Source organism: Vanessa tameamea, chromosome 16, assembly GCF_037043105.1.
Source record: "Vanessa tameamea isolate UH-Manoa-2023 chromosome 16, ilVanTame1 primary haplotype, whole genome shotgun sequence".
Taxonomy (NCBI): Eukaryota; Metazoa; Arthropoda; class Insecta; order Lepidoptera; family Nymphalidae; genus Vanessa; species Vanessa tameamea.
The window spans coordinates 8,566,083-8,586,946 of record NC_087324.1 but is presented as its reverse complement, the minus strand read 5'-3'; the positions used below and the strand labels follow the sequence as shown (position 1 = coordinate 8,586,946).

At 31.3% G+C, this 20,864-nt stretch overlaps 3 protein-coding genes across 4 annotated transcripts in view; 1 reads left to right on the top strand and 2 right to left on the bottom strand.

Annotated features, from left to right (window-relative positions):
* Pdi (Protein disulfide isomerase) overlaps positions 1-20,864 on the bottom strand; it is a 340,404-nt gene that overhangs the window by 144,415 nt on the left and 175,125 nt on the right. The window lies entirely within an intron of this gene.
* Positions 1-20,864, top strand: part of LOC113402941 (low affinity immunoglobulin epsilon Fc receptor) — a 93,523-nt gene that overhangs the window by 17,505 nt on the left and 55,154 nt on the right. The window lies entirely within an intron of this gene.
* LOC135193688 (uncharacterized) lies at positions 16,232-17,691 on the bottom strand. Its single transcript, XM_064217249.1, has one exon. It carries the CDS (start codon positions 17,643-17,645, stop codon positions 16,320-16,322), a length of 1,326 nt encoding a protein of 441 aa, XP_064073319.1. The 5' UTR covers positions 17,646-17,691; the 3' UTR covers positions 16,232-16,319.

The following is a 20,864-nucleotide window of genomic DNA, read 5'->3' as shown; positions in this document are numbered from 1 at the left end:
AAATTATACTGAACGCAACGGAAAAAAACAGGTATCAAAATACGGTCCGCAATAACGAAATGCGTACTTCTCCTTTAAATGATTAATGTTTGTTAGAAAACTAAATCCATACTACTAAGAAGTATTGTAATTGAAGCGTCTGTATTATCGCGCCAAGTAGTAATATTTAGTATCGTTGTATTTCGGTTTGAATGTTGAGTAAGTCAGTATAACAACAGGTACAACGGACTTAAAATCTTAGTTTCCAAGCATGGAGGTCCACTTGCGATATAAGGAACGTTTGTTTTGGCAATGGGGACCATTTACCGTCAGGTGAATTTTGATTAAAAATTGGGCAATTTCATTTCGACAGACGAATTCGAAGACGAGTCATTTTATGGGCCATTTGACATTTAATTTTTTATATTTTTATTACAAGAATATTTTATTTTAATATAATATAATGTTCAATGACATTGTCTGTAACAAATTCAATAAAGATACCGCAATAACAGTAAACATAACGACCTGTATCATAAATACGATCAAATAACACTTTAGTCCACGGATTGTGTAGTTGCTTAAACTAATGTCTAATGTGCCAATTTAATGTTATTAAAATGCACTGAATCATTTTAAAACCATTGAATGTTTCGTTAATAATGTTATCAAAACTTTTTAATTGTTTAAATTCCGTATAATATTAGCAATAGTAATTAAAATTGGCATCGTAATTATTAATAATACGTGATTTGTGTAAATTTATAGTTTTATTTCTATTGTATATTAGTGTAGTGAATGAGTATTCAAATATACTCGTGACTTAATTCTTTAAAATTACTGTAATTATAATTTTTTTAAATACTACGATAATATATTATTACGCCATTTAAAAAATATATCACGCAATTGATTATAAATTTTCATGGGAACATTAAATAAAATATTTTATTTTAATTAAGTATATTATTTCTTAAAGAAAAAATACATGGCTTTATAATTACAAATGTGAGAAGAAAAACAGCTTTATACACAAGTTTTTTTTTATCCTGTTATATGTTAATACTCCACCAAATACGAAATCTAAGATGTTAACTTCACTGACCAATAACCCGAATACGGTGGGAAATATAGTCATAGTTGGTGGTTGAATAGCTTATCGATTGGTGGTACTTAAACCAGGCATATTTACCACTATCGGAGTTTTCTAACCTATTTAAGGAACAGGAGATTTCCTGTATTTATATTTGATAACTTTCCTGATTTTGCTTTGTCATTCCTAAAGTTCTGTCGGTTTAACAGGGCGTCCTGATTGGTGCATCAGATTAAATTTATAATATGACAGTTATGTAAATGAAAAATCACCTTGTGAACCTACATTAGCTTCATTTGAACTATCATGGCAAATTTTTAGCGTGAGTGTACTGAAATACAAAAACAATTAATTAATTAAAATTTGAATTTAGAATGAAATGAGGGAGCGAGAATATATTTCCTCAACTTATTTTTTAACAATCTGACTTCTGACTTTAACATAAAACTTAATTATTCCAAGAAAATTGGAAAAAAAACTTTCTTATAAGATTGAATCACCAATTTACAAAAGTGTGATATAGTAGTTTCATAAACGATTGCTTTCGTTCTTTATCAGTTTTTACTTTTGCAAATACATAAATCAAATATAAATTGTTATGTAGCCATAAAATAAATTTAGGTAAGTGATAGTTTGAGACGAGGGGAGATTGTTACCAAGATATCTAGTTAAAATTTTAATTAAATCAGTTGCTTAAAGTGGTTTGAATGTCTTTAATAATTGCAACATGTTGATATTTAAAAAAATAGTCATAAAAAAGTTTGAAATTAAAACACCCATTTATGAAGTCTCCATTTTTAAATATGTCATTATAGAATTTATATATGTAAGGAATGTATGTTAATGCATATTTTTACCCTGAAAGAGAGAGAGGAACATAGCTAATCAAAACATTCTTAGTAATTAGAAAACTAGGCGGTATTTGAACGTATTTAAGATCGTTTTCTCTGTTTTATTCTAAATGCTGGATTCACTGGGCCATCTTTAAAATATCTACTCCTTTCTGACTAAGCTACATTTAGTATAATTTTCAAGTAATGTACTATTACTTATGGTCACTATAAACCAGTCGTCGCTTTTAGTATTACGTAAACAAACATTATCAAATTAGCAGTAAACCGATCTGGAGCACTTTCACAGTCGTCGCAGTCTGAGCCTTCTGTATTATATCCTGCCTTATATATATATATCCTAACTTCAACAAAGTATTTTAGTCCGTTTGTTATTGAAATGGCTTTTAGAAATGAGAGTACAACAGACCAACGATTTATTTATTCTATTATAATGTGATTATTTGTTGATGAATTGTAATGATATTCATTTCGAATGAAACTTATCTATCAGATATATATATTTTATGCAGACTTTATAAATCTCTCATTTAAAGTTTCCTTGTATCTGGTTAAGGTTTTGGTAAAGTTCGCTTCACAAGTTCTTGGTATAATAATTTGGTCATCGATTTAAAAACGAAATATTATAATATTACAATCGAATTTGTTTTTAATGAGAATCAATATCAAAACTAAACTTATACTTATTATTGTTTTATAAGTTTATTTTAATCACAAACTCAATTGTTCTCTGGTTTTACGACTTCAATTATTCCTCTTCCGGACGTATCCGATTGTAGTCCACTGTAGAATATAGAGTACACCCTTGTGTGAGTACACACTTGGGCATTATACTCGTAACTCTATCCCCCGTACCTAGTTTGAGGATGAAAATTGTTTAAGGGGACATCAGTTCATAGCGCAGCAAAAATAAAAATTCGATAAAGATTGTTACGTGATGAACAACATTTTTAGGCTATGAATCAGCAGTTTTTTTTAATTAATAACATTCCAAGCGATTGCTCTAATAACAACGTAGATTCTGGATCAGATAAAGTCAGACATGATAGCTAATTTTCATTGTAATCTGGTGTAAAACACAGCTTATGTCAGTTAATAAGTACGTAGCTGCATGTATACAGCTCTGCAATGTAATTGCTCAATTTCCTGTATGAACGTGATGCTATTAGGACATAATGAAATCATCTTAAGTGCTATATACACAACGAATTTATTTTATTTTATTAATCTGGCTCTGCGCGCAACTTCGCTTGTGATTTTTCCTACCTTTCATGATCATCAGCCAGAACGTAAAAGTAGGATATGTACACACTAATTTACTTTTACTTTATTAATAGAGAAAGGACGAAAATAATCATAACTTACCTTTCGATGGTAAATAATAATCCATTCATTATTATCTGGACTCACTGTACCAATAGTAATTATACTGGCTCTTTGTTGACTAATTAACCGTATTGCCGATGAGATTTCGATAGCCGAACTCGATTGCAACGCAAGAGCAGCAGCTTTGCGTGCCTTTCGAGGCACGGCTGTATAACTTTGATATGACGAATGCAATTAGATATAAATCAAACCCAGGGTTAGATTTTATTCACGTTTAATTGATACGATAGTCTTCAAGAAAGTTGAGACATGGCGTACTTTTCGTTTTCGACAGGATTTGAAAAAAATTGTTTTAAAAATAAAACCCTATAAAATATACCTAAATATAATCTTAAGCGTTATACTTAAATATTTATTTAAATTTTAAAGTAAATTGTCCTGCATTCCCCACAATAGAGCTATTTGAAGTTCTGTTGTATGCAAAATTCTAAGGGACAACTTAAATTCAGTTTCAACGTTAGTAGGCCGATATGAACAGAGATAACAATTTGTTACGTGCCACCATTTGCACGGAAAATAGTCTAGCTGTATTCAGCAATATTGTATACTATGCTGTATGTTCTAAGGTCGAATCTTGCGTAACAAAAATGGTTAAGTTGCACGGAGATCGAAACCATCGAAACGTTTTGCGTTTATGATCCTTTCGTGCAACGGTGAACGGTTTTATTTCGGAATCGATTTTTTTATCGAGTACTTTTAAAAAGTTCACTTTGTTATTGTAATCTGTTTCGTTGAATTTAAATTCCAAATTTAAATTTTAAAAATGGTCTGATTAATTCGAAGATTTAATTTTAACAAATCTCCGCTCATTGATGTTATCGGAGTTTCATTCGGTTTTATGTGTATATCGAGAACATTACTGTTGTTTCGGATTAATTATGATGATTTTATTTTAATAAATAAACATTCTTTTTCCGAATCATAATTACATAATTTACAACTATAGTCTATGGTCAATTTTTTGTGTGTATAAATAAATTACCTAAGTCAAGTTTACATTTTCCTCATTGGTTGCTTTTTGCAGGTCAATCTGGGCGCTCTATCTGTGTCCGACACGACTGTATTGCTACTATTATTGGCACAACGGATATAGCATGTTCATCACATTAGTTATAACGACAAAATACGATTACATATATTAAATAAAACTTTTCAATCATAGTCAAATCGATACAAAAATCTGAATAAGCCTTTTATGCGGTATTATGTTAACGTCTATCATATTACGGAACAGAATTTCGAGGTAGCTGTTACAGGGTATTATAACAATATTGTATAATTAGTTTGCGCAAGACCAAGCTATAACCAAAATAGACCGATTTGAAGTCCACTCACCATATTTACAGTTAAACATTATTAGTGCATACCGAATGCACTAAATTGAGTCGATGATTTCGTAGTTTCGAATTCATTCATAAATTTCAGAAAATATATTTGATTTAGTTTGCCTTGGTTGGTTTGCTTTGGTTGCCTTTATGCAAGGTCGTCTGGGTAGGTACCATCACTCCACCACTCATCATATATATTACCGCCAAGCAGCAATATAAATAAATATATAAATATTGGACAACATCACATACATTACTCTGATCCCAATGTAAGTAGCTAAAGCACTTGTGTTATGGAAAATCAGAAGTAACGACGGTACCACAAACACCCAGACCCAAAACAACATGGACAACTAATGAACTTAAAGCAATACTTAGTATTGTTGTGTTTTGGTTGAAAGGGTGATTGAGCTACTGTAACTACAGTCACAAGAAACATAACGTCGCAGTTCCAAAGATTAGTGGCGTTTCGGCGATGTAAAAAATGGTTAATTTACGTCACCAATGTCTATGGGTAGTGGTAACTATGGTACATATGTTATAATTTTTTTTTATTCGATGTACGGGGACAAAATCTCACAAATTGCAAATCGAAAAGACAAACATATAACGAGACAGTAAAAACATAATTAAATACAATTCTTGTAAAAATGTAAAATTACTGAAGTCACTTAATAAACAACGACCGGCATTCCTTTTAAAAATGAACATAATGCTGAAAATATAAAAATCTGATAAATTTATAAAATCACCGTTAAATTTCTATATACGGAACACAAAGAAAGACACCATAAAGGGGTTGTGTTGACACACAATGCATCATTTCTGTGTCAGCAGCAAGCACCATAATTACTCGAAATAGCACGCTACGGATCGTCCTGTACGTTATATAGATCATTATTCTTTGCCCACAGTGTTGTCAAGCTTTAGGCAATGTGTTCACGATGTGTTTAACGATGGGAGGAAATTGCAATGTATGTACGTACTGAAGGTCTGTCGTCTGACGAAATTGTATTTTGCAGTGTTATAATTTATACTGGAATTTTAATAAAGCAAATATATCGATATTTTACTTTGAGTTATTAAAATACTTATCAATAGCTAGTAAATAAAAATAAAAAGATGTGTTCGTATTTAGTACTATATTGATTATTCGGTCTTTTGATTTATTGGTTTTCTTCAATTATTTCAACCATCAATGGCCTACATACATTAAACATACATTAACAGCCTGTAAATTTTCCACTGCTGGGCTAAGGCCTCCTCTCCCTTTAAGGAGAAGGTTTCCACCACGCTGATCCAATGCGGGTTGGTGGATACAGATGTGGCTGAATTTCGTAGAAATTAGATACATGCATGTTTTCTCACGATGTTTTCCTTCACCGCTGAGCACGAGATGAATTACAAACACAAATTAAGCACATGAAAATTCAGTGGTGCTTGACTGAGTTCAAACCCAGTCAAGCAATCATCGGTTAAGATGCACGCGTTCTAACTATTTGGCTATCTCTGCTTGGCTATAATGACCTACATTGTTTGCTATTTTTAATTACATTTTCTAGAATATATCAAGTTAACTTAAACGTTTTTAAAAGTGGAAGACGCCAGATTTCTTAAGTTGGCAATATTCGATGTATCTTGTTGCCCAGGCTGTATAACGTTAAATGAATCGTATTGGATCCAATTTGGAAACGAAAAAACTGCAGTGCAATTCTGTAAGAACTAACTTATTTCACTCATAAAATGTTGCAACCCGACTTATAGTACGCTCACTTGACGCATCTTTTAAATGTTATATTTATTAAAGTCAATGTCGCGTTTGACTTTTTGACATTCGACAATCGTATTCTGTGGTGAGATTCGAATTTTCAGAATAAATTACTGGAAACTAATCGGTCTGGATATACGCGTCTAATCTTTAACTTGGATAAGGCGTCGAGAATACAGATCGCTTTTCGAAAATCATCAATGATGATGAACGACGATAAACTTACGATAAATCAATCCGAGTAACTTATAAGTTATTATGATTAATTTACTATGGTTTCATTTATGTTGAAACATATACCTATTTAGGAAATAACCGATCGCAGATGATTAATACAAGATTACACTCCATAGTTACCTTTGATACGAATTCAATCAATTATGACGAAGTTGTTCCGGCTTTTGATATACTGAGTGAAGTTTATATTGCTATTTAAAGATTTGGAGGACCTGAAGAAATAAAAATCCAAAGGCCTAATAATTTATGAACCAAGCGAAAATTCGAAGATACATATTTCATGGTTTCATGTCGTAGCATAATCAAGTCTAAATAAAATACATTTTGAATAGATGTATAATCATTATAAGCGATTTTCCATAGTGTATTAAACATGTGAAGTCACATGCTTTTATGATATTTTGGAATGTTTTTATGACACTTGGTAGTAGGGCTTTGTGCAAGCCCGTCTGGGTAGGCACCACCCACTCATCAGATATCCTACCGCCAAACAGCAGTACTAAGTATTGTTGTGTTCCGGTTTGAAGGGTGACTTAGCCAGTGTAACTACAGGCACAAGGGACATAACATCTTAGTCCCCACGGTAGGTGACGCATTAGTGATGTAAGGAATGGTTAATATTTCTTATAGCGCCATTGTCTATCGGCGGTGGTGACCACTTACCATCACCATTTTTTTTTCTAGTCCATTCCCTATATTTCCAATGCGCTTATTATCACAAAATTTAATATTAAATGTCATTATATAGTTGTGTACTAGTAGAATTACTGATAATAATCGTTCTAATTAGTAATACTACTAGTACACGTCTAACGAGTCTAATTTTGAGTTCAACTCAAACGTTACTCAAGAATTTTATGACATAGTCGAATGTAATAAAACCCATCAAGTAAGTAAGTAAGTACAGATCATAAAAAAAATCAGGCTGAGTGAATCGCAGTCCTTATTTTCTGTTCATAATTGAGCACTTCGCGCTTCGCGTTCGAATTATGCAATATTTTATCTTTCGTTTCTTGTACATATATAATACACAAAGTAACAGTCTGACAATCCCTCTTCTGTACTCCTTTTTTAAATAGAAGGATTGGAGTTCGTTCTACCATACTGCTCCAATACTGGTTATTGGACATAGGTTTGGCAGATTTTCAACCAAATGTGTAGGCTACCTCACAACTTCAACACCGAGCACGAGATTAATTTTATATGTACCGATTAAACGCATGAAAATGAAGGCAGGCTTGTTAAATTTTTACTTCAATCACAACAATCTTTGATGAATATCTTACTACTGGTCCATCTCGGCTCATATATATGCATAAATATATTTAAAAAAAAAAACATACAAAATATTTCTATCGTCTATATACTCGTACACACAATATACAAAAAATTATTACAAATGTTGAATACATTTTGAATAAACATAATATTGAAGTCCATCGACCGTTTATTAAACGTCTTATAATATATAAATATAAATTTCATATTTCGATAACCATCATCAATCTTAGTGACGTTGCTTGAAGCAACGTTATCTTTTCCTTCGACAGAGTTGCAATATTCAAATTTTGATGGTTATCTTGTTAGATTCTATATTTATTTTGTCATATATTTATACCTGATGGTAAGTTCTCACCACTGTCTATAGATATTGCCTATAAATTTAATAAATATTAATTATACCATACAATTTATCAGCAGCCTTATCGTATTCCTATTTGGCAGTACTATATATGATGACTAGGGGGTTACAATATTTAAAATTTCATCAAATACTAGGTATACATTTTCCTCATTATACATAGTACCTTTTATAATTGTCTATCTATATGAAATGATATGGCAGACAATGATCGTCGAATGCTTTAGAACATCGCATTTGACATAACATCACAGCACGCATTTAGAGTGACTATTAATGTGTAAGTCGATATGAACATAGCCAATTATATTTTCTTTAAAACATGCTACATTTGTACAGTTGTTTGCAAATATGTAATATTTAATGTAAGTATATTAATTTTATTTATTAATTTTAATGTAAGTATGTAATAATATTATAACATTGTAATATTATTCAATTTTACCAGCGATAGAACTCTGTTGCAGCCTTCCTGTGTAGATACAACCTACATAGTTATTTTATCGCAAAACATTAATAGCTTGTATTGCTATGTTCTAGATTTCAGGTGTGTAGCCTTGTGTATACGTCGACGTCTTCCTGACTGATTTATTCAATGTAAGATTTATTATTTTGTAAATATATTAATATAATCTCCCTCCCCCTTTTTGCTACCATAATACATACGTATTGAAGGATACATAGAGGTATGTTATATAGAGGATAACTCTATAATATCTCTGATATAACAATAGTTGAAGAAGGAATGAATTAAGTCATAGAAAACTTGGTGCAAGACTAAGTGCAACTTGAAGTTGCTTTTAGTTCAAACTTCAAGCCGTCGCGCCATTATCCGTATGGAATTAGCTCTGTTCCGTTCAAAGATTATTGAGAATTATTGCAATGCTCTAAGTTAGCAAAACCTATTCAAAACGTAATTATAACAAGTATTTTTACATTCAACATTCCAAGCCAGTAGCTAATATACCTGGATTATATAATGATGATATCAACCGAACATTGTGGGTTCGACCCGAGTAAACACAACTGAGTTTCATGGTCCTAATCTATATTTATAAATAAATTCTGTTCTCGGTTATGGAATAAAACATCGTGATGAAACCTACATGTAACGGACAAAATACTATTATTCAGTCTAGTCACTCAGGTCTTTTGTTTGTGTTTTGTTGTTTTTTCTAGTTGAAAAAGATACGTAACAATGTATTTAAATTCGTAACAGAATATATGAAAAACTCTTTAAAAAATAGCTTTCAAACTGTTAATATTAAATACCTGAATTGAAAAGCGAAGCCATTGTTATTTCGAAACAAAACCTAAAATTCCACCCAGAGATCACTCAAAATGAATAGCCCTCAAATGTTTCACGTTCACGCGAATATCAAGAGGTTTTTTCAGACCAGACTTTAATACAAACGTACAACATTTTATAACGTCATACCCATAACAATTCACGTCTCGTATTATGATATAAATACGTGCATTACCATAATAATCTAGAATATAAGCGCTCCACTTTGTTTCCACAATGGCTGCAGGCTCAAAACCTGAATCATTCCTTGCATAAGCATTGTTCAATTTTACTTTAATAGCTTATTCTTATATATTATATTCTCTTATATGTATTAATCCCATTACAAGTGGAGGTGTTCGATTGAGTAACAATCATCAACCACCACATTTCGTCCTTGTGCTTACAAACCTGAATATTTCAACTTCTTACCTAGTATTTACAAATTACCTGCAGTATAGTAATTAAAACGGCAAAATTGTTCGACTTTAAGTATTTATAATCTATTCACGCACAATGTCCTTTTCTGTTAAATTATAGTTGTTTTAATAAGCTTTTTTTGTAGTCATTACATTTAGTTTTATTATACAGGAATTATTTAGTGAATATAACAATGCTCATTTAAAAAAAATATTAATGTGTCAAAAATTTCAAACATAGATCACGTATATAGTAGTTTAATGCGTTTTTAAATCATAGCCTATATAGGTAACACCACAACTAGATAGATGGCGCCATGTTCATACAAACCTCAATATAAAGTAAAATATATATGTCCCTCATTAGAAATATTGTGACCTGTAAACAAAACTCTCCCTAAAATATGTTATTAGAGATGTTTTCGTGTGGCTCACCGATGGTCTCAGACTTGACCATTGTCGGCGAGGGGCTCTCTTACCGCGGCGCCCAGGGTTTTTGCAGCCCCGGCACTCTTGGTTAAGATGGAATTTACCATTTAATTCGCGATGGACTAAATAAATAAAAATAATTAGTTTGCTGTATCTTTCACGTCTACTTTAAGCGTAAATTCTATTGGACGCGAATGCTCAACCAAACTTAATTCAAAAGCGCTTTAATCACTGGTTTTAATAGATGTTGTGTAACAGATTAACAAACGGTTGTACCCATGCCAAATTCATAGTGGGTGATTGTACTGATCTACATATCATTCGGCTAACTTATTGGTGAAATCTAATTTGGATAAGTGAGTTACTGAAAGAATATTGCTCTTATTTTTTTAAAAGTAAGAGTAAAATAATAGGCCGCTCCACTGCTGGACTCCTTTGAAGAGAAGGTTTGGAGTTTATTCCACCATTCTGCTTCGATGCGGTTTGGAGTTGCAAAGCGAGTGAAGTGAAATACTGAGTGAAACTACTTCAAATAAACCGCAAAGTGTTGTCCAAATATTAAATAACACATTGGGATTTCATGAACTACCTTTTAGCATACACGAACATGCATTTGACTGCATAAGCCGATGTGTATATCTACTAAAAACTAATATTACCGGTGGTTACGCTCTTCACAACATTTGTCTAAGAAAACTTGCGTAATTACTCAATATAGTCATGTTATAGACTGAATTTGTTATTTGTTTTCGACTAAATTTACAAAAATATTTTTTTTACGTTTGTTTATAATGAAATTTGTCATTGAAACGTACTTTTAAGCAATAGGTCACGCTTAAATATTTCTAAATACTTAGCGGTCTAGGTAAAATGACCTAATAAAATACTATGAAGGTAAATATATTCGTAATATAGAAATATGAATTATAATATAATAACATATCAATATTTTTTGCTTATACATAATATCATACCTAAATCAAATTTAATTGCTTCAAAAACAAGGCGTTATTATAAAATATTGTTTGCGGAAATAACTCACATAATTTTAGCGTATTTTATTTACTCGTACCATTTATTTATTTGCGTATCACTTCTACTATATTTTCTTACTGTGTTTTTCTATCACGCACGAGCCTCAGATAGCTGTTAGTAAAACTAAATAGTAAAGCTGTTAGTCCTGCGCCTGATGTCTTCTTGGTCAGCAGAGAGTAGCGGTGATTGTGCATGCACTTCTACCCCATAATATCCTCTCGTATCTTTGAGATTGGCCGTCGTAACAAAAGTTCTGTTAGAAATTATTTTTCCTTCGGTAGAAGACCCTAAATCAAATTAAAAATGTAAATATCGGTAATTCAAGGTTACCATTACGTCTTATTCTGTTCGTTTATGTATTATTGCCAGTCAGTGCAAGTGAAATGAAAGTAAGAGCGTAGTAACTACGAAATGGAATGTGGCTATTTTCGTGCGAGTACTCGATCGTTAATGGAAAAAACTGGAATACATATCAAGGACAAAGTAAAAGTCGTCTCGTTAAGTTATTCAGCCTACATTTAACTCGAGCTGACGAGGATTATAAAACGAGACGTAGTTTCGTTTATTACGAAATATCTTCGTATAAAATAATTGGAGTAAAAGCATGAAGAGCTTTATGCAGAATGTAGAAAATTGGAATGCAATCTGATTGTAAATCGCGAGAATTTCACGCAAGTGCTATACGTTGTCTTAATCATTATATTTCAATAATGTTTAACGATGTCATTTTAATAGTAATCAATTAAAATGTACCAGAACAAAATGCCTTTATTGTCAATAGGACATAAAGTTTAAGGACAGGCAAATGGGTCACCTGATTGTAAGTGCTCACCGCCGCCCAATATTGGTGTCATAAGAAATATTAACTATTACAACGCCAATGCGCCACCGTCACAACTAACAGATACTAAATCTCTTGTGCCTTGCATGCTTTGTGTAGTTAGACTGGCTCACATACCATTCCAGCTGCGGTATATCGGTAATGATGTGATGAGTGTGGATGGTACCTACCCAGGTGGACTTACACAAAGCGCTACCACGAAGTAATTTAAAATGTTTATTTATTTTACATTAAATGTACAATGTACAATAAATTATTCGGACGCTTTCTATTTGAAACAGACAATATAACAATAGAATTGGCAGCGTCTGTTGAATGTCATGTTCTTTTTATTATTTTTATATTTTACTGTAGCATTAGATATTTATTTGAATATTTATATCTAGCCGGATTGTTAACTAAACTTAATTATGCAATATGCAATATCAAAAAATTAAATATTCGCGAAGCAATACAAAAACTATTTGACTGGTTAAATTCCATGACATAAGACGAGGTTGAACTTTTTTTGGCACCTTTAAACTAAAGTAGTACATTCAAGCTCCGTTCTCAATAAATTGGCACTTACATATTATTATTCTATGTAAGCTCTCTTATCAATTATACTGATTATTGTTTATTTATATTTATTTTACTTATTGTTTTTGTTTTTTAGGTATTACACACTATTCTATTTTTCATATATATTGCTGTATTTTATATAACGAAATATTATTATGTAATTCTTTATGGGATCGTATATCGTCCGAGCTCTTGTTTAAACATACGAAATTGTAACCGGTAGTTGGTACCCGCAAGACAGGCTTGCCTAGTGCGGGACCACTGGATGTTTTGTGACTATATAAACTTTTCATGTCAATAATTTTTTTTTTATTAATAATAATACTAAACAGCCAAATTTTCACGAAACATAAAAAGTATCCTGCTTTCGTTTCCTTTCGGGTGTGACATGATCAGTACCGAATTTCTAAAAACCTATCTTCTAAGTTAATTTAGGTTTCAAATGACATTTTTCCGTTTTCTTCGACTTTGGCTCAATATAATTATAAGAAAAAAATTAAGTTAAACGTATAAGTTTTTCGGAATTATATTTAATTGTAACGTAAATATAAAATTGGGCATTATTTTCGTTAACCAAATATTTGATACAACATATTTAACACTTTATAATTTTGTATTTGCATAAACATACATAACATAATCAGCCTGTAAATTTCCCACTGCTGGGCTAAGGCCTCCTCTCCCGTTGAGGAGAAGGTATGGAGCATATTCCACCACGCTGCTCCAATGCAGGTTGGTGGAATACACATGTGGCAGAATTTCGTTGAAATTAGACACATGCAGGTTTCCTCACGATGTTTTCCTTCACCGGCGAGCACGAGATGAATTATAAACACAAATTAAGCACATGTAAATTCAGTGGTGCCTGCCTGGGTTTGAACCCGAAATCATCGCTTAAGATGCACGCGTTCTAACCACTGGGCCATCTCGGCTCTTTGCATAATTGTGTATATTTCAAGGTTGACGGTTTATTGACAATAGTCTGTTAAGTTATTGATACTACGACATCAACGACTGTCTATAGGACTCGGTCAAGGGTACAAGTTTATTTCAAGAAAAGCGACCGAAGTCTATGTAATTGAAACGGGATCCTTAAATGTAATGTTCAAGCGGCTTAGTATCACTGTCTGTCTGTGTCATAAAGTTTTTAAAATACTTTATATTTATTAGTCAAACTATTCTCTTTTCAATTGTTTTGTGCCTTATTTCTTATACACTCTTAAAACAACTAAGTTGTATTCTTGTCCTGCTTCTGATCTTCGCCAGGTGGCGTTAGTGGTATATTAACGTGAACTTTTGTTTATTATTTGTTGCATAAGATAAGAAGCAAATGTGACATTATTTTAATACGACTTTATAAATTTAAGTAACGTATGTACGCCTTTTTCTGACTTATACAACAGATTTAAAAAACTTCTCTTCTTTATAAATCGTCCCTTGATCCGTTATGGTTCTTGAGATAATACATAATCAAATATAGATGCGGCGAGGTTCTTATATTTATTTTATATACTTGTATAAAATATACATACGTACATAATATTTTCTAGTCAATTACAAGTTTGATAATGTGATGGCGTTAGTTTTTTCTATAACTAATTTACGTAGGCAATTTCGGTCTGTAATAACATGAGTTTTAAAACTGAACTAGTCACTTTCTCCGTACAGAAAACCGGGCCAATCAATAGAATGTAACAAATACTTAACTATTTACCACATAGAGTATATCTAACATATGTTTTAACTAACAGATTTTACTACGAATATAAAGAGTTCGCCTTTTTTATCTAACAAATTTAATTTTAAATGTATAAGTGTATTTCTATAATATGTATTTGCATATTAAACATTAATTTAAAATAGCTATTTTTATTGTATGATGTAAAAAGACATATTAACAATATTAATTAATATTTAAAGTTTAAAATCATCTTTAGATTTTTGAAAAATAATGATTATTATATTATATAATTTATTTTATAAGAACTAGTATCTGGCTATAAATATAATATATGTGTAGATCAATAATAAAATAAAATAAACAAGTTATATAATATGAGCAGCCTATGGCAATTTCAGTACATTCAGCCTGCCATCAACTATTATCATTACCACCCAAAATCGAGATGGTGGACAGATATTATGTCAGAATTTCATTCGACATAATATGGTGGTTTAATGCTGGAGCACGTGTTATGGTCATTAATAAAAAATATAATATTTTTACCATATCGATAACCTTCAAGTTCAAATTTAACAATGCCATAGTTCATTAAAGTATGTTAGATATAATTACTTTTCCTGTGATTAGTTAACTAGTAATTTCGATAAAAATTAATTATTATTTGTATTAGTTACCCAGAATATTGGAATTTAGTACGTGTGATGAAATCTTTGTATGAAATTAATTGACATTGTTGTCCAACATAATGAGAAGCAAATTTATTGAAGAACCAACTTAGTGTCATTGACCGGTAATTCAGAATTCTCGTAAGAAACAGGGCAACCATAAGAGCGATTCAAGAAAAGGTTTACCATTGTATAAGCCATATCTCAAAACAAAACCTTATCTACTTTTTTCATTTCCCGACTGACTATTGCGTCCTTTTTAAGTTATCACATGGCTGCTTTACTAAAGTAAACGTATAAATAAAGTAAACCCTATTTACACGTTTACTAAAAAACTTTATGTTATTGATACATCTTTCGCTAGAGTTATTGATTATATAACTTCTTTCGATAAACAAAAATTACAATGTAAGCCACTTTCACTCATCTACAATGATCCGTCAGCATCATCGATATCGACAAGGAAGCAAGTCATCGACAGTCCTTTGCGCAAAAGACATCGATGTTTATTTTTACTTACACAAAGTAATTCATATTTACATTTCGACTTGATTTCATTTCATTTTCCTTTTGTTTTAACGTCTACTTTTTATTATTATTTAATATATCACCAGTCGAGTCCTTTGTATTTCTTAATAAAAAATATTTAATAATATTATTATATCGTAGGTATTAACTACGGATATCAACGTTGTTTTCCACTTAATTCAAATAATTAAGATAAATTAAAAAACAAAAAACAAGTTTCAAGTACAAGATTCGTGCCAATGTACGAAGACAAAAAATAGATTTATTGAATCTTAATAAAGATTTTAATACAAAAAAATGAATGATAATACTTGTAATAAAGGTAATAAAAACATTATCCATTTCCTTTAATATTTATTTGTAACAATAAAATCCTAATATTACATATTTAAAAATAGTGTATATTAGGCAAATTTATTACGAATATATAATTCGAATATTAAATGCATGAAAAAAAAAATCGAAACAACTATTACAAGGAAATCATGTTCAAACTGTTAAAATAACAATCAAAATCAGATAACATTTATTTAAATAATTTTATCTACGCATGAAACAGTTCACAAATTTCAAACTAAAAATAACCTAAACGTTATTCATATTTGTGCTATATTGTTTTACTTTTTCTTGGTACATACGATGTTTTTCTTCCAAAGATTTTAACGCAGAAGATGGCCTGACTCCACCCACATTAAACATGAAACTGATTTGCAAGGGAGAGTCACATTTAGTTTGTATCGTTTCTACATTTACTCCTCTTATCTTGGAACTAGATTTAAGCCTCGAACTATGACTTTCAGTTACTGTTCGAATATCCTGACCTCTAGCTGATTTTGTATTCTTTTGATCAATTCCCTTGTTTAGTTTTGGTACCTTTTCGTTTTGTGTGTTATTTTTTTCTGTATTATTTCTTCTGTTGTTTTTTTCTTTTGATTGTTTATCTCTTTCTCGCCGACTTTGGAAATCTGCCGATTTTGATTTCGTGTTGCATATTTTCTTAATCAAGGATGATTTTTCTTGTACACTTTTGTTAACTAAATATGAAGAATTATATTTATAATTTTTTTTACACTGTTTTTCAATCGAATCCTGTCTTGTTAAGGAAGCTTCTCTTGCATTTTTTTCATCTTGAACTTCTTTTTTGTAAATTTTAAGGCGGTTTTCCATTCTAACTTTTTCCGAATATCGTTGAAGACTTCTAGCCCTTTCTAATCTAGGTTTTATTTTTTCCATATCAGGTCCTAAGCCACCTAAGTGCACATTTTGAATAGGTGAAAATATTTTACTTTTTATACGTCGACGTGCTTGTGAAACTTCCGAAATACTTTTTAAGTTATTATCATTTAGATCGACTCTTAAATTTTTTTCATCTTCATTTAAATGCAATACATCTTCAAAAGATTGTTCCAAGTATTGGTCTAGCTCTTTTTTCATAAGCTTATTATAATAAATTTCATTATATGATTCAGTATTATAAAATTCACTAACGTGATTAGTAGATTCGTCGCCAATAGTCGATCTCTCAGTATCACCGAATTCTGGAGATATAGAGCGGATGTCAGTATTAGCTCTTTTAATAAGTGTTTCAGTACGGGATGAAGTAAACTGTTTTCGAAACATTTCAAGGTAAGACTTCTTTTTAACTCTTTCTAGGTCTTTGTTTACTAAATAATTCGTTACTTCATTTGTTTCTTGCGTTGATTTGTCTTTTCTTGTATTAAATTTTGCATCACATTGATTTTGTTTCTTCTTTCTTTTAGGAATTTTTATAAGCACGTCCTTCTCATAGAGTGGTACAAGTATAGTGTCGACATTTTCTTCGGAAGGTCTTAGTTTTAAGTTTTTTCTTTTATAATCATTTTCGAGGCTATCCAAGGAAATATCACAGCTGGATTCTGATTTATTATCCATGATTATATTAATGCAATTAAAAGTGCTCTCCAAGGTAATTTAATAATAATCGCATGATTACGGATGACATTTTTGACACTATATCCATCAAATATATCATTTCACGTTTCAATTATCATTAAAATAAAAAAGGTTCAATTGAATTTGAGCCTCTTTACATAAACACGTAAAATGAGGAAATTATTAAAAACGAAAATAAAAAAGGTATTTAATCTATTCACATGATTTAGTTTAAATACTTAATATGACAATAAATATCAATTTTATTTTTGTTTCTTTTCTTGAATAGAATGTAGTCAAAAACATCGACTTGTATAATACGTCTTAATCAACAATAATAGTTTATTTAAATGTTCTCATATAAATTATTATATTTCTCAAATAATATGTAAGCCTTAAAGATCAATAGATACATTATTCAATACGAATTTAAATGTTCCACCTAATCAGGTTACTTTTTATAAATAATGTATTTCCTTGTTTCATATTCATATTTCATTATTAATCTTGTTTTATACTTAAAATAAAAAGAAAGCTTCAACATACTCGCTTAGCTAGTAAATAATTCAATTTTAATGAATAGACTTGATGCTACTGGGTCGTTTGTCAGAGCTTGGTGTTATATATTTCATACATACTTCAACGAGTGGGCTGTATACACAATTATATTAACAAAGTTAAAAAAAAAAAATTAAATAAATACGTTGTTATATTTCTCATAACTAACATTGATTCTATGTTAAATACCAGCCGGTCTAGCGTATTTGCGTAATAAATATCTATACACACCAACCGTCGTACTTATAATATTTGCATAATATTTTTTATAGTATAAGACACATTACATACACTACTACTTTTTTCTATATTATCGGTAGGCAGACGAGCAAATGGGTCACCTGATGGTAAGTGGTCGCCACCGCCCATAGACAATGGCGTTGTAAGAAATATTAGCTCTGGTATTTCACGCACCCCCCTGGTAATGGGGAATGGTGATGGCAGTTCCTAGGGCCGTGCCCTATCTACTGCCGTATCCTGTTCGCCGCCCGTTACTACGGACGGGTCGTTGGGGTCGGGTAATTCCAGTGGAAGTACCCTAGTGGCGTGTGCTGCAGACATCTCTTGGTCCTCCGTACTATCTCAGAGCGATCAAGCGCACCGGATGAGACCCCGTAAGGGGTAGAAATATTAACCATTCCTAACATCACCAATGCGCCACCAACCTTGGGAACTAAGATGTTACGTCCCTCGTGTCTGTAGTTACACTGGCTCACTCACCGTTCAAACCGGAACACAACAATACTGAGTACTGCTATTTAGCGGTAGAATATGTGATGAGTGGGTGGTACCTACCCAGACGGGCTTGCACAAAGCCCTACCACCAAGTAAACAACTACATCGAAATCTAAAATAAACTGTAAACGATCTTTTTTACACTTCAATTATTTATACGAAAAGAGCAAAAGCTCTTATCTTATCTTATAGATAAATTTCGTGGTAATTACACCAATCTGGTACAATCATTGATTCATACATACATATCATCGTTTTAATCCGACACGTGGTGCAGGTTTTGTCACAATATTTACTTTAAGCAAGAGAAAAATAACAGAAGTGCCGTCTGGATTTATATATACTGTAATGTCATTACTATTTGACATGTAATTCAAGTTTCAGGATACACAACAAAATTTCTTTAACATAGTTTATTTTAAAGTTTAAGAAACCACCTATATATTACATCACTTCGTTAGTTATACTGTTTGATTTACAAATTTTAGTTGACAAAAATAGGATCAAGTAGCATTATTAAAGTAGCATGCTAGTACTGTGAAATTTGTTCGATCATCATTAGTTGTTACATGTTTGTAACAGATTTAAAGGTGTTATGTAGGTACTCGTGGAACAATCAGGGCGTGAAGCGAACCAGGGAAGCGAAACGGCGCGTGATCTTGCATTCCAAATGTAATTCCCTTCGTCAATCTATGCAGAGTTAAGGCATTGTTCCGACTTGGACGAGAGCCAGCTCCCAAGAACAACAGATCTGCATAAATCTCAAAAGCTACCAAGCCATAATGATCCTTATTGTTTGTGATAGTGATATTATTTTATAATCATCAAAATGTGTATATGAATATATATTATATTAGTCTGAACTGTACATATCTTAATTTTTGGCAGTTGGACGATTTATTCTTGCGATTAAGCGAAAAGTTGATGAAAATGATGGTAAAGTGGAACCTTTAATTACTTATCTCATTAAAGAGAAACGCTGTTTTATAAATTATAGGATTGTGTGTAACATTTCTTAAAGAAATTCGTATATGCAATTGTATATCTTTGTCGATTTTGGCTGAAGTAATCTTAACGAAATGTTGCTCTGCTTCACCTATTTTATACGAAAATACACAAACGTTTAAAATCATATCAGAATATATTCAAAATCATTTGAATTGGACCGATTATTTGACATTTAATTAAAAAAAAAAAACATCAAATTATCATTATAAATAAACTTGTTCAGTTAATATAAACAATTCATTATTGACCCGCGATTAATGTGAATACGTCTAGTCTTAAGGTCGCATAATATGTATGTATTTGTCACAAGTGTTATTTTAAAAGAACTAATAAACTAGTACAAACATTTAACTCTGATTTTACAATAAAAAAAATATGTTAAAGTAAATATTCATCCAACGAAGCCAACTAGGCTTCATTGTTGATTATTTATTTGACAAATTAATCGATTCAAGTTTGGAATATACCCAAATAAAAAAAAAAACAAACAAACAAAGGCATTTTGGATAGACTATATTTTAATAACATGAGGCAATTTAAACCAAAAACAGTATGATGTATTCTCCGGTTACAGTTCTCAAGGATTATTTAGATCAGTGATGCGAGTCAGATCAGTAGAATGTCAAATATTATGTCACTAAAGTAAATGTTCGAAATGAGTTCATCCATACGCTATTTATAATTAATTATTGGTGACTAGGCTATATAATGGTAAGTTTTTGCCTAGAGGTGTAGGCGTTGATGAAACTTGTTACATAGAAATTTTAGTGGTAATAAATAAATCTAAATAAGCGTCTCAAAGAAAATTGGTCTAGTAACGAGAACTAGTGATTAGTAAATCTAGAGGAAGTTTTAACCGTAACTCAGTCGACCAACTAAGGTGTTATTATAACAATTTCGATAATAATTGTTTTCGTT